Here is a 14,333-nt window from a genome sequence, read left to right as displayed (position 1 = left end):
ATGACAATAACTTCAAATCTCTGAAGAAAGAAATTGAAGAAGATAGAAAGATCTCCCATGCTCATAGATTGTCAGGATTAATATAGTTACAATGGCCACCTTGCCAAAAGTAATCTACAGATTCAATGCAATCCCCATCAAAATTACAACTCAATTTTTCATAGACTTAGAAAGAGCAATTTGCAAAGTCATTTGGAATAACAAAGAACCCAGGATAGCAAAAACTATCCTCAACAGTAAAAACACTTCTGGGGGAATCACTGTCCCTGTCCTCAAGCGATATTACAGAGCAATAGTGATAAAAATTGTATGATATTGGCACAGAGATAGGCAGATAGATCGGTGCAATAGAATTGAAGACCCAGAAATGAACCCACACACCTCTGGTTTTTCTTTGACAAAGAAGCTAAAACAATCCAGTGGGAAAAAAAGACAACATTTTCTGTTAAAAGACCCCCCTCCCAGAAAGGAAATTGTACAAGCCCAAGGCCCTCAACTATAGAAATAAAAAGTAAGTTTTTAGATATGTGGGACAAGCTGACCCATCATTTAGACGAAACAGACCAGAAAAGAAAACAAAATACAAAAACCAGACTAAATTATGGACATTGCTCCATGGGCCACCTGACAGGAAAAAGAAAAAGTCCCTGACCCCCCGGAAGCTCTGACCACCATGTACTTTTTGCTAACTCACTGTTATGATTATAGCCAAAATAAATAACATACACGTATGCCTCATTTACTCCACCAATCACATCCCTGTAACCATGCATCTGCTTCTGTAAGCCTGCTTCTGCTCCCCAATGCCCTATAAAAACCCGTCCCTGGTTCTGCTAGGCACGCCAGTCTTCCAAATTGACTGGTACGCCACAGATACCTGTGTATAATGATCAATAAAAATCCTCTTACAGATTACAGCCTGTGGACTCGGACTGGTCATTGGGCTCGAGGATCTCCCTCCTGAGGGAAGATTCTCTCTGAGAGTCTTACATATGGGGGCTCGTCCGGGATCGGAGATCCTCTGCCCAGAGACCACTGACCACCCACCGGGAGGTAAGCTGGCCAGCATTTGTCTTGTCCTGTCTTGTCTTGCTTTGTGACTTGTTCTGTAAATGCTTAGTTACTTGGCTTGGGTCTATACCGTTTGTATTTGGGCGGGCCAGAGAAGGAGCTGAGGAGCTCGGACTTCTCCCCCGCAGCCCTGGAAGACGTTCCAAGGGTGTTTAGAGCCCGGTTTTTTGGGGCTCAGCCTGTATTGGAAGGATACGTGGTTTGGGGTTGGAGGAGAGAGGAGAGAGCCGGATCCACTGAAGGATCCGGACCCTCGTCGCCTCTGTCTGAATTTTTGGTTTCAGTTTGACACCGAAGCCTCGCGGTGCGTCTGTCTGTCTGTTGGAATTGTTTGTCTTCTTTGTGTCCTAATTTTCTTTGAACATCTGTGGAAATTGGTTATAGGATGCTTTGTCTTGGTTTTGTTTGTCTGGTTTGTTTTCTGTGGTATTGTCGAGTGTCTTTTTGGCTTTTGTTTCGTTTTTGGACTTTGGACAGACGACTGTGTTTAAAATCTTGGACTGACAACTGTGTTTGAAATCATGAAACTGTTTGCTTTGTTTGTCAAGGAGTTTTACTTGGTCCTCTTGGTGCTTAACTTGGAAATAATTTGCTTGAGAAAAATTGTTTTATCTTTCTCTCTTAGCCTCCTCCCCAAGGAGAGATGCCCCTCCCTTTGCTCCCCTTGTCCAGTCTAGCTGCTGTTAACAGTTGTGTATGAAGAACTCCAGGTTAGTGAGTGACCCTGTCTGAAGCAGGTATTAACAAGAGCCTGAAAGCTTTACCTTAGATCCTGAAGAAAAATTCTCCCTGTTGCTTAAACATTCACAGCTTCTAAGGAAGGGACAGCACAGAGTAGGAAAATGTAGGGGCTGAGGGTGACAAGCATACAGGCCTGCTAGCAAGCTGCAGGCTGCGCGTGGGCAGTGGCGCAGCTCTGGCCAAGTCAGCGTAAGAGGAGTTTCAAGGTGATGAGGCCGGCCGGCTTTGACAACAAGAAGATAGCGTAGAGTTAGTGGTTGTTTTATGAGACTTTTGGCCCTGAAAAAATAATAATTCCAGTTGCTGCCTTCAGTGACCAGACCTTCAACACTTGCTCACAGAAGGAGAGCGTTCATTAGGAGTTCTTTAAGGGAGCCTGCCTTATCTGCTGGCCCTATTCCAAGAGAGGAGTTGATCTCCAACATTAAGTAACCTTCCCTGTTAGTCATCATTGACATGGAGAGTGCCTTTGATCCTATCCCCACAGCAGCCAGTTCCTGCCCCTGTGGTCAAAATGCCCCAGGTTGGGGGACAGAGAAGCCCCTAAAATAGTTTCAAAAAGAATCTGCAACAAACTGTGAAGAACTTTGTTTTGCCAGTCAAAATTTAGAATTCAGGCTTTGGCTGTGGCCAAGGTCAGTATTAATGTTTTCCTTTCCATGGGCATTTAACCCAATGAGACAGTTTGGTAAAGGGCTGCTACTGAGGTCCTGAAAGTCCCAGGTGAACTGGTTACAATTCTTTTGTCAGCCACTTGGCATCTAGCATCCAGGTCCTAACCATCTCTCCATCCTTTTGTTATTAGTTCTTAAGTCCAGAGAGATAGTCGGTAACAGATCAGCTCCCTCTTTGCTTGCCGTCCTGTTTCACAGACACAAAGCTTGTGCTTATTTTTACAATGGCCTTTTTGTCCCAAGAAAGCCTCTTGGCTTAGCTGTGTGACTAAATGCTATTTGTCCTCTTCAGTGGACCTCTATTCTCAAGATTCTCTTGTTTTCTCACCATCCCGTTTGAGATGCTTGTTAGTAACTGTTACAGGTCTTCTTTACCACCGAGGAAAGACAGAATCCTGCTAGAGGCCAGAAAGAATGTTCCAGACATAGATGGAAGACCCTCACTCCTGACTGTTGACTTGAATACCCCTGAAGGTAGGGAGTGCTCCAGGTCTGCCACCAGGCTCCAAGGGTGGGTCTCCGAGGAGCTGGAAAATGCCCCACTAATCTGGCTAAGATAAGGAAAAGATATAAAGAGAGAAAGTTACAGAAATTTAAAGGGTTAAGCTAAGTTGCTGAGAGTTAATGTAAGTTGCAGAGAAAGTCTGAGGAAGAGAAAGAGGAAAGAAGGTAAAAAGAACAGAAAGCTAAGAAAAAAAAGAAACAAAAAGAAAAAGAAGTTGGAGAGCTAAAGAGGGATAAAAGACAGGAGAGAAATATATACTGGCCACAGTAGTTAGGGAACCTAAGAAGACAGTACCTGGCAACAGAAGAGAATTCCTAGCTAAAGATCAGTGTGCCTATCACAAGGAAAAAGGACACTGGGTCAGGGACTGCCCCAAAAAGAACAAGAGGGGCCTCTCCAGCAGCCCGGAAGGCAAGCCTCTTGGTCCTAGAGTGCTGGCTATGCGAAAAGATAAAAGGAAAGCCCGCCCAGTTGTTTTGTGAATATGGGGGCCCAACACTCTGTGCTCCTACGCCCAAATTGGCTAGTGTCCAGCAAAAGACCTTGAGTACAGGGGATTACCGGCAACAAATGATACTCATGGACTACCCGAAGAACGGTGGACCTTGGCGTGGGCCGGGTATCCCACTTGTTCCTTGTGATTCCAGACTGCCCCTACGAGTCTAAACCCTGCAACCCTGCTCCCAGACCCCGACCTAGACACTCCCATTCATGACTGTCAGCAGGTGCTCACTAAAACACAGGGGTGGCATAAAGATCTGACTGACCAGTTACCAGAGGGGGTAGATGCCATCTGGTTCATAGATGGGAACAGCTTCTTACAGAAGAAAAAAGATGGGCTGGGACAGCAGTGGCAGATGGAAACAGAGTCATTTGGGCTCAGGCCCTACCAGAAGACACCACTACTCAGGGGGTAGAGCTCGCTCCCCTCACCAAAGCCCTTGAGCCGAGAAGGAGACTTAACATCTATGTGGACAGCACGTATGCCTTTGCTACAGCCCATCAACAGAGGGGCCTGCTGACATCTGAGGGCAAGAAAAAAAGAGATTCTGGCTATGTTAAGGGTCCTCCATGACCCAGCCAGGCCGAGGAAGAGACTCTGGTACACCTCAACGAGAAAGAAGATCCTGCTACAAAAATAGGCAGAGGCCATGGTAAAACAAATGCATCAATAGACTCACTTAGGGGTAAGCAAACTCATCCAGACGTTTTCAAAAACTAAATATTATGTCACAGGTCTCAAGTATCTCGTGGAACAGATAGTACACTGATGTATACCAGGCCAAAAGATAACTGTTTTCAGGAAAGTTGACTGTGGTAGGAGGCTCCGTGGGGAACGGCCTGGATACTACTGAGAAGTGGACTTCACAGAGATAAAACCAGAAAAATATGGTTATAAATGTCTCCTAGTGTTTATAGATATCTTTTCAAGAATAGGTAGAAGCTTTCCCCACCAAGCAAGAGACGGGCTCAATAGTCATCAAGAAGATACTAGAAGAAATCTTCCCCCGATTTAGAATGCCCAAGGTAATCTGGTCAGACAACAGCCCTACTTTCGTTGCCAAGGTAAGCCAGGGTGTGGCCAAGTATTTAGAGGTTGATTAAAAATTACGTTGTATTTACAGACCTCAAAGTTCAGGACAGGTAAAATAAATAAATAAGACTCTAAAAGAGACCCTGACCAAATTAACCATGGAGACTGACACAGACTGGGTGACACTCCTTCCCTCTTGCTCTCTTCAGAGCAAGAAATATTCCTTCCAGATTCAGCCTTACCCCCTTTGAGATCTTATACGGGGCCTCAGCTCCCCTGACTGTATTAGATGATGTTACTGATCCAACATGTCATAGTAATAATGATTTATATGCCAGGCTAAAAGACCTACCGGTGATACAGAAAGAAATCTGCTCACAGTTGACAGCAGCCTATGCCCTGGAGACCCCTGAGACATGTCATCAGTTCCAGGTTAGAGACTACAGCTACACTGAGCCCAGACACTCGAGCCTCACTGGAAAGGACCGTACCTGGTGCTGCTGACCACCCTGATAGCCATCAAGTCTCAGCCCTCACCAGCAGCGTACTAGCTGTTGGGGCTGAGAGCTGGGACCTAGAGGGACACTCAGATCTTCAAAAAGCTCCCTAGACTTAAGTGACTGGGAGGTTGCTATAATGCTCACTTGAGGAGTGTGTTTTAGAAACAAGAATTTCATGTTTGCCTGTTTGCCCTGGGTTCCCTCAGAATAGGTGTAAAGATAGGCTTGATTTTTATTACAAATGATGTAACATTACATATGCTAGTACTCCTAACACTTCTTGGGACTGTGCCTCAGGGATCACAACCTATATAAGTTTAAAAGTTCTAAAAGACCTTGGTGTATAGGTTCAGATATTGTCCAAATTAGAATCCTGATGCTAAAGACTTAATAAGACACAAAAGAGAGTTGAAAATTATTTAAGGCTATCTAGGTGCTACAAGGGCAGCACAAGGACATCTGCTGTTGCCCTATAATGCAAGGCTTATAGAAAATTCAAAATTGCCATTGACTCAGATATAAAAAAAATTAAAAAAAGACTTTTTAGCTGACCTCCAAGAACACCTAACCTCCCTCTCAGAGGTAGTCCTTCAAAACAGGAGAAGATTAGACCTGATATTCCTTAAAGAAAGAGTCTGTGTGCTACACTAAAAAAAATGTTGTTTCTATATAGATCAGACAGGAATAGTAAGAAATACAGACTTTCAGTCATTCAAACTTTTGTGCTGAGACAACAGTATCAGATGGCGAAACAACAAAAAACAGAGGTACCTTAACCAAGTTGAGTGGAAGATTCCACTCAAGGACAAAAAAAAAGAAAATGGGGGAATAAAAGACCCCCTCCAAGAAAGGAAATTGTACAAGTCCAAGGCCCTCAACTATAGAAATAAAAAGTAAGTTTTTAGATATGTGAGACAAGCTGACCCATCATTTAGACGAAACAGACCAGAAAAGAAAACAAAATACAAAAACCAGACTAAATTATGGACATTGCTCCATGGGCCACCTGATAGGAAAAAGAAAAAGTCCCTGACCCCCCGGAAGCTCTGACCACCATGTACTTTTTGCTAACTCACTGTTATGATTATAGCCAAAATAAATAACATACACGTATGCCTCATTTACTCCACCAATCACATCCCTGTAACCATGCATCTGCTTCTGTAAGCCTGCTTCTGCTCCCCAATGCCCTATAAAATCCCGTCCCTGGTTCTGCTAGGCACGCCAGTCTTCCAAATTGACTGGGACGCCACAGATACCTGTGTATCCTGATCAATAAAAATCCTCTTACAGATTACAGCCTGTGGACTCGGACTGGTCATTGGGCGAGGATCTCCCTCCTGAGAGAAGATTCTCTCTGAGAGTCTTACACTGTAAATGCTTCACTCCTTCTTTAAAAGGGGAACAAGAATACCCTTGGCAGGGAAGAGAAAGGAAAAATATTAAAACAGAGACTGAAGGAACACCCATTCAGAGCCTGCCCCACATGTGGCCAATACATATACAGCCATCCATTTAGACAAGATGGATGATGCAAAGAAGTGCAGACCGACAGGAGCCGGATGTAGATCGCTCCTGAGAGACACAGCCAGAATACAGCAAATACAGAGGCGAATGCCAGCAGCAAACCACTGAACTGAGAATAGGACCCCCGTTGAAGGAATCAGAGAAAGAACTGGAAGAGCTTGAAGGGGCTCGAGACCCCAAAAGTACAACAATGCCAAGCAACCAGAGCTTCCAGGGACTAAGCCACTACCTAAAGACTATACATGGACTGACCCTGGACTCTGACCCCATAGGTAGCAATGAATATCCTAGTAAGAGCACCAGTGGAAGGGGAAGCCCTGGGTCCTGCTAAGACTGAACCCCCAGTGAACTAGACTGTTGGGGGGAGGGCGGCAATGGGGGGAGGGTTGGGAGGGGAACACCCATAAGGAAGGGGAGGGTGGAGGGGGATGTTTGCCCGGAAACCGGGAAAGGGAATAACACTCAAAATGTATATAAGAAATACTCAAGTTAATAAAAAAAAAAAGACAACATTTTCAACAAATGGTGCTGGTTTAACTGGTGATCAGTATGTAGAAGTATGCCAATCAATTCATTTTTATAGCCCTGTACAAAGCTCAAGTCCAAGTGGTTCAAGGACCTCCACAGAAAGCCAAATACACTCAAATAGAAGAAAAAGTGGTGAAGAGCCTTGAACACATGGGTACAGGGGAAATTTTCCTGAACAAAACACCAATCGCTTACACTCTAAGATCAATAATCAACAAATGGGACCTCATAAAACTGCAAAGCTCCTGTAAGGCAAAGGACACCATCATTAGGACAAAATGGCAAACAACAGATTGGGGAAAGATCTTTACCAATTCTACATCAGACAAAGGGCTAATATCCAAAATATACAAAGAACTCAGGAAGCTAGACTCCAGAGAGCCAAATAACCCTACTAAGAAACAAAGAATTCTCAGCTGAGGAATATCGAACGGTTGAGAAGTACCTAAAGAAATGTTCAACATCCTTTGTCATCAAGGAAATGCAAATCAAAACAACCCTGAGATTCCACCTCACACCAGTCAGAATGGCTAAGATCAAAAACTCAGGTGACAACAGATGCTGGTGAGGATGTGGAGAAAGAGGAACACTCCTCCATTGTTGGTGGGATTGCAAAGTGGTACAAAACTCTGGAAATTACTCTGGAGGTTCCTCAGAAAATTAGATAGTGCACTACCTGAGGACCCACTTATACCTCTCTTTGGCATATGTTAATAATGCCAATAATGCTGCAACATACAAGAAAGACACATGCTTCACTATGTTCGTAGCAGTTATATTAGCCAGAAACTGGGAAGAATTCAGATACCCTTCAACAGAGGAATGGATACAGAAAATGTGGTACATCTACACAATGCAGTACACTCAGCTATCAAAAACCATGATCCCATGAAATCTTAGGCAAATGGATGGAACTAGAAAATATCATCCTGAGTGACATAACCCAGTCACAAAAACCACACATGGTATGCACTCACTGATAAGTGGATATTACTCAAAAGCTCGAAATAGACAAGATATAATCCACAGACCACATGAAGATAAAGAAGGGCAACCGAAGTGCAGATGGCTCAGCGTTTCTTAGAAAGGGAAACAAAATACTCATAGGAGGAGATAAGGAGACAAAGTTTGGAGCAGAGACTGAAGGAATGGACATTCAGAGCCTTGTCCCAACTGGTGATCCAGCCCATATACACACAGAATATATAGACAATATTGCTGATGGCAAGAAGTGCTGATGTAGCTGTCTCCTGAGAGGCTCAGCCAGAGCATGACAAATGCAGAGGTGAATGCTAGCAGCAAAGTATTGAACGGAGAATGGGGTCCCCCATTGGAGGAGATAGAGAAAGAATTGAAGTAGCTGAAGTGGCTTGCAACCCCATAAAAACAATACCAACCAACCAGAGCTCCCAAAGACTCCACCACTACCCAAAGAGTACACATGTACAGATCCATGGGTTCAGCTGCATATGTAGCAGAGGTTGGCCTGTTGAGCACCAATGGGTGGAGAACACCTTGGTCCTGCCAAGGCTGGACCCTCCAGTGTAGGGGAATGTCTGGGGGCAACAGGAAGAGGGGTGGTTGGGGAGGGGGAATACCCTTATAGAAGAAGTGGAGGGGGATGTGATAGGGGGCTTAGGGTGGAAACAGGTAAAGGGAATAACATTTGAAATGTAAATAAAAATATCCAATGAAGAAAATTTTTAAAATTAAAAAAAACTTAGCCAAAAAAAAAAAAAAAGAAAAGAGCCCTGTGGAATGTTCTATAAAAGCTCGAGAAGAGTGCAAACGATGGAGGTCTGGCTAGTGAAATTTCAGAGGGAAGATTAAAGAATCTGTTTAACTGGAACTGAAGAATCTATTGTGATTAACAAGATACCAGAACTATTAAAGCAAGCCTTTGCATTACTGTAACTATTGATGCCGGTTAGCTAGAGCTAAGAAATTATAAGTGATTAAGAAGAGACCAGCATCATTGAGGTGAAATCTTCTGGGAAGTGTTTTTTGGGAGTTGTGAGGTAGCTAAGGTTGTACCTCATGCAGAGCTGGGCATGTTAATGTGTAAGAGTCACCCAGGTGGTACTGGTTTTGAAGGCCAGAAGGGGTCATGAAGAGTCACCGAGGCTCAGCACTGTGAGAGGCCATGGAAGGCCATTGGTGAAGGTGCAGCCTCAGTTGCTATTGATGGCAGAGGACTGAAGGGGTCATGCAAAGGAGCTGAGGCTTAGCACCATGAAGAGAGCCCTTGAGAGGCTATTGGTGAAGCCTGGTTGCAGTGGCAAACAACAGTGTTTTGGAGATGCAGGTACCATGAGGTGACCACCAAGAACAGCAGCAGCAGCGTAGAACAGGCAGCTAGAAGATAAGGTGTGTGCTACAAAGGGCAGAGCTGGAGAAGTGGCCCAAGCTCTTGGAGGAGTCCGGAAGATTGTGGGTGGATCCCAGATATTGGATGGTTAGAGTTTGATTCTTATTTTGATTATGACTGTGCTCTGATATTTTTCTCACTTGAAGAAAGGAAGTATTTTCGTGGAGCCAACAGACTTTGAATTGAAAAAAAGACTTTGAATTTTAAAAGAGATTGGATATTTTAAAGAGATGGAAATTTTAATATTTAAGAATTTGTAAAGACTGTGGAATTTAGATGAATAAGTAAGTAATGGTAGGGGCTTAATAGTGATGTGTTTGTGTGCCAAGTTGACAAGGGGTCAATTTTATTGGCTGGTTTTGTGTGACAACTTGACACAAGCTGGAGTTATCACAGAAAAAGGAGCCTCCCTTGAGGAAATGCCTCCATGAGATCCAGCTGTAAGGCATTTTCTCAATTAGTGATGGGGGGCACCTGGTTTGTGACACCATCCCTGGGCTGGTAGTCTTGGGTTCTACAAGAAAGCAAGGTAGGGGATGTAAGTCAGTAAGTAACATCCCTTCATGGTCTCTGCTTCCTGACCTGCTTGAGTTTCAGTTCTGACTTCCTTTGGTGATGAACAGCAATGTGGAAATGTAAGCTGAATAAACCCCTTCCTTCCCAACTTGATTCTTAATATATATTAATATATATTAATATTATATATATAATGTGATAAAAATTAGCTATTGGCAAGCCCCAAATAAAGGAAAACAGAAACAAAAAGTATTAATGACAGAATTTGTGAGTATACATACATATATATATTAATGATATTATATTATATTTATTATATTATAGGAAAAGAGCAGCATACAGGGTTAGGTAAAAACTGTCAAGATTGTTTAATTTAGTATTTGTTTTTTTTGCTTGTTTGTTTATTTGCTTTTTGGAGACAGGGTCTAACTATAGAGGTTTTGCTCCTGGTATATTCATTCCAGGCTGGCTCTGAATTTACATAGATCCCTGTGCTTCTACCTCCAGGTGCTACCATACCAGCCCTCATTGTATGATTCCTTAATCATGTGTGTACATTGTATTGGTTTACTTCTTCAAAATTAGTTGATTTACACAAATACTTGTCATGATGGATTTTTTAAAAAGATATTTATCTCTCCTCTCATGTGTGTATATGTGAGCACATGTATCTACATGTGTAAGTGAATGCCTGAAAACTTACCTGTGTGTGTATATGTGTGTGCATATCTATGCTTCTGTAAGTTCAAGTGCATATGAAAGTTCATGCTTATTGTATGCATGTGGTTGTGTAATTTATGTGCTATGAAAGTGAAATATCAACCAGAGGAACGGTCTGACTTGTGTTTTTGTCATCATTATTTTAATTTAGAGACTTTCACTGAGAGCAGAGGGTCACTGATTAGTCTAGGCTGTCTAAGCAATAAGCCCCAGGGACTGGCCTGTCCCTGCATCCCCAGCACTGAGATTCCAAGGACACACACCTACGCTTGGCTTTTCATGAATTTGGAGTCATGCTTTCATGACAAGAGTTTTATAGACTCAGCTGTTTTCCCAGCACCAACAGTCTCCTTTAATTCCACCGTTATTTTTACTTACCTCCTTTATTTCCTGGCAGAGGGACTATCATCTCTTCGTATCTCACAGGGTGAGTCATGGACACAGCCAAATCCCGGACACTCAAGATCCTCGCAGTTTTCAAAGAGTTGTTGTAGGTTTTAGTGACAGCCACTGTGGCATTGGGGTTCTGAGCAAGGTACTCTTGTGCTGGGTGTACTGTGACTTGTGATGGGTAAATGGAGATTCCAGGGGCAGGCTTTCCCACAGCAGAACAATGAAGGTTATGAAGATCTTCAGAGCTAGGCACAGACTGGAGTTCAGTTACTTGTTCAGATACAGCTGAGACAAAGAGAGGGAAACAAAAGCAAGTCATACCAAATTCTCTCCTGTGAGAGCATGGAATTTACCCCAATTTCTATGACACACAAATGCTGAAAACACATCCCTGTCTGATAACTCCTCACACACATCCTTGAACTTCCAGCTCCTTTTCCTCTTTCCACTGCCTGCTCTTTTAATACATCTATAAATTATATTATACACATCCTCAGCACTTCATAATTACAGAGGCATAATGTGGAACTCTAATGCTCTCACTAGTACTGAGATACCCTGCTAGCTTGAACCCTAACTTCCACAGTTTCTACCTTTCTCTGTTCTTGACTGATGTCTCTTTCTTTTCTCATGCCTTCATCCTGGAATAGTAACAACACTCAGAAATTTTTCCTGCTTTTTCCTCCCATTTAATGGAAGCCAGTACAGCATAATGTAAAGAGATGAGGTTAGGTGGGAGACAGTGCTGCCGGGGCACAACCGTCCATTGGCCTCCATTGCTTTTGTCCTGTCTAAGTAACTTGAACTAATCATCATCAGTATTTTATTACCCAACTTTCTTTCTCTGGACAGTGGCCTTAAAAACTATAACTCTACAATGTCTACCCCACATTAGGGGACCCTTGAGGAAGGTGTTATATACTTAAAATGTTAAGCCAGGTTCCATGGCTGCTTGTGGAAAAGTGTTAAACAGACACCTGTAGCAGGATCCATCTTCAAATGTCACTCCTTGGATAGTCATGAAGGAGGCGATGGGTTCCAGAATCTTGCACTGAAGCCTGTTTACATATGGTGGGAGAATCTTTTCTCCATATTTATGACTGTAAGTGCCAATATTGTGAGGCAAAGAGCCTTGGATTTTCTGCCAGGTGATTGATTTGCTCAATATTTGCCAGACTTGTGAAGGTTCAGAAGATGGTCACGTTTCCTCCCAGGACAGTTTCTCTCTCTCTCTCTCTCTCTCTCTCTCTCTCTCTCTCTCTCTCTCTCTCTCTCTCTCTCTCTCTCTCTCTCTCTCTCTCCCTTCCCTTCTCTTTCTCTCTCTCCCCTCCCACTCTCTCCCTTTCCTTCTCCCTCTCTCTGTCTCATTTTGGATTTTATTTGTGACATTCCAAATATCATCTCTTAACCAACACAGCCATTTCTTAATTGTCCTTTATCCTCTGTGAAGATTTTGAAAATGAGATCCATTGTTAAGAGATATAGATATATAGTCACATACTTCTGCAGAGTATTCTACTAACACTCTCTGTCTTAGGATTAGCAATTTATTTGCTTCTTATGCTCAGTAAAACATCCAGATAACCCAATTAAAAATAGGGTTCAGAGCTAAACAGAGAATTTTGGTTCTTTTTTTTTTTTTTCGGAGCTGGGGACCAAACCCAGGGCCTTGCGCTTCCTAGGTAAGCGCTCTACCACTGAGCTAAATCCCCAACCCCTAAACAGAGAATTTTAAATATAGGAATCCCAAATGGACAAAAACCATTTAAAGCAATGTTCAACATCCTTAGTCATTAGGGAAATGAAAATCAAAATGACTCTGAGATTCCATCTTTTATATCTATCAGAATAGCCAAGATCATAAACTCAAGTGACAGCGCATGCTGGCAAGGTTGTGTAACAAGGGGAACTCTACTTCATGGCTGATGGACGGGCAAACTGTACAACCACTTTGGAAAACAATTTGGTGGTTTCTCAGAAAGTTCTACCTCAAGAGCAACTACACCACTTCTGAGCACATACTCAAAAGATGTCCCACTGAACCACAAGCACATTTGCTCAACTATATTTATTGAAGCTTTATTTGTAATCGCTATAAATTTGACACTTTGAGATTTAATGAATTCCTCTAAATTACCTCTAAAAATTTGATTAAATCTATCAAGAAATTTAAAAAAAACAGAAATGAATAGATCCCAAGTGGTCATCTATTTTTTTTAAGTCAACAACAGATAAAATAAACCCATAGTATAGGGAGATATGCTATAGAGAGTAAAAGGAAAGACGTCTGGATTCTGCTGTGGAACGCTGTCCATCTTCCTTAGTCTCTGCTTTATTTAAATACGAAAATTAAAAACCCAACCATGGGACTGGAAGGATGGCTCAGCAGTTAAGAACACTGACTGCTCTTCCAGAAGTCTTGAGTTTAATTCCTAGCAACCACATGGTGGCTCACAACCATCTCTAATAGGATACGATGTCCTCTTCTGGTATGTCTGAAGAGAGCAACAGTGTACTCATGTGCATAAAATAAATCTTAAAAAAAAATAACCTACACACCTTGATCCATTTTAGGACATAAGCTTTTCCCTCATTTCATCTTCACAATCAAATTACAAGCAATTTTGTATCAAATACTTTAAAAATCAATATAGTGAATCTAAACTGTATAAAAGTATCAGGGACCTTTCAAATGCATGAGGCAACTTTATTGTGAGAGAAACCCTGTGCTTATCAGTTCTGTGCTCATGTTTTACTTGGTCTAATTTTTAAGACTGAGGTCTCCTGGAAATTCTTTCTTTTCCTGCACCATATCATTTTTAATTTAAAAAAAAAAATAGGTGTAACATTACCTGCCCCACAGCATTGAATAAAATGAGAACACAAGGTTATCTGACAGTTATATGTTACCAGAAACATTCCAAATTCCATATGTAGTTTGTTCCTTGCACTCAGGAAAGGACTGAACAGTACACATGAAAACCCAAACAAGCGAAAATAAATAAGTAAATAAGTAAATAAATATCTGAGCTGTCCATCACTGATTACCCAACAGTTTCCGAACTGTCTAGCCCCTCATCATCACTTGCTCCCAGATTCTCTTCCCTTTATAGTCTGAGCTATTTCATGACAGAAGTCTTCCTCATCAAACATAGTCAATACTAATTTATTATTTATTGATACTAAAGATTGAACTCCAGACATTATCCAGGCTATGCAGAAGCTTTGTCCCTAAACCTCAGTTTCTCTTTTCAGT

The 14,333-nt window shown here is 42.3% G+C and overlaps 1 protein-coding gene and 1 long non-coding RNA gene across 4 annotated transcripts in view; one reads left to right on the top strand and one right to left on the bottom strand.

Annotated features, from left to right (window-relative positions):
* LOC148002598 (uncharacterized) overlaps positions 1 to 14,333 on the bottom strand; it is a 49,100-nt gene that overhangs the window by 14,757 nt on the left and 20,010 nt on the right. Inside the window, exon 3 of the mRNA XM_087577339.1 lies at positions 11,063 to 11,362. Within this exon, the coding sequence (XP_087433465.1) occupies positions 11,063 to 11,362 (300 nt within the window). The remainder of the gene's footprint in view (positions 1 to 11,062; positions 11,363 to 14,333) is intronic.
* LOC134480999 (uncharacterized) lies at positions 840 to 6,322 on the top strand. 3 transcript variants are annotated; one of them, XR_015633434.1, is made up of 3 exons: positions 840 to 1,053; positions 2,869 to 2,960; positions 4,864 to 6,322. It is a non-coding gene; the product is annotated as an uncharacterized LOC134480999 (long non-coding RNA). The 3 variants fall into 3 exon arrangements; XR_015633432.1 differs by having other exon boundaries at positions 2,851 to 2,960; XR_015633433.1 differs by having other exon boundaries at positions 2,828 to 2,960.

Source organism: Rattus norvegicus, chromosome 11 (genome assembly GCF_021556685.1).
Source record: "Rattus norvegicus strain SHRSP/BbbUtx chromosome 11, alternate assembly SHRSP_T2T, whole genome shotgun sequence".
In the NCBI taxonomy this organism is placed as follows: domain Eukaryota; kingdom Metazoa; phylum Chordata; class Mammalia; order Rodentia; family Muridae; genus Rattus; species Rattus norvegicus.
Note: the sequence above shows the minus strand (reverse complement) of the source record. Positions and strands in the feature narration are given on the sequence as shown.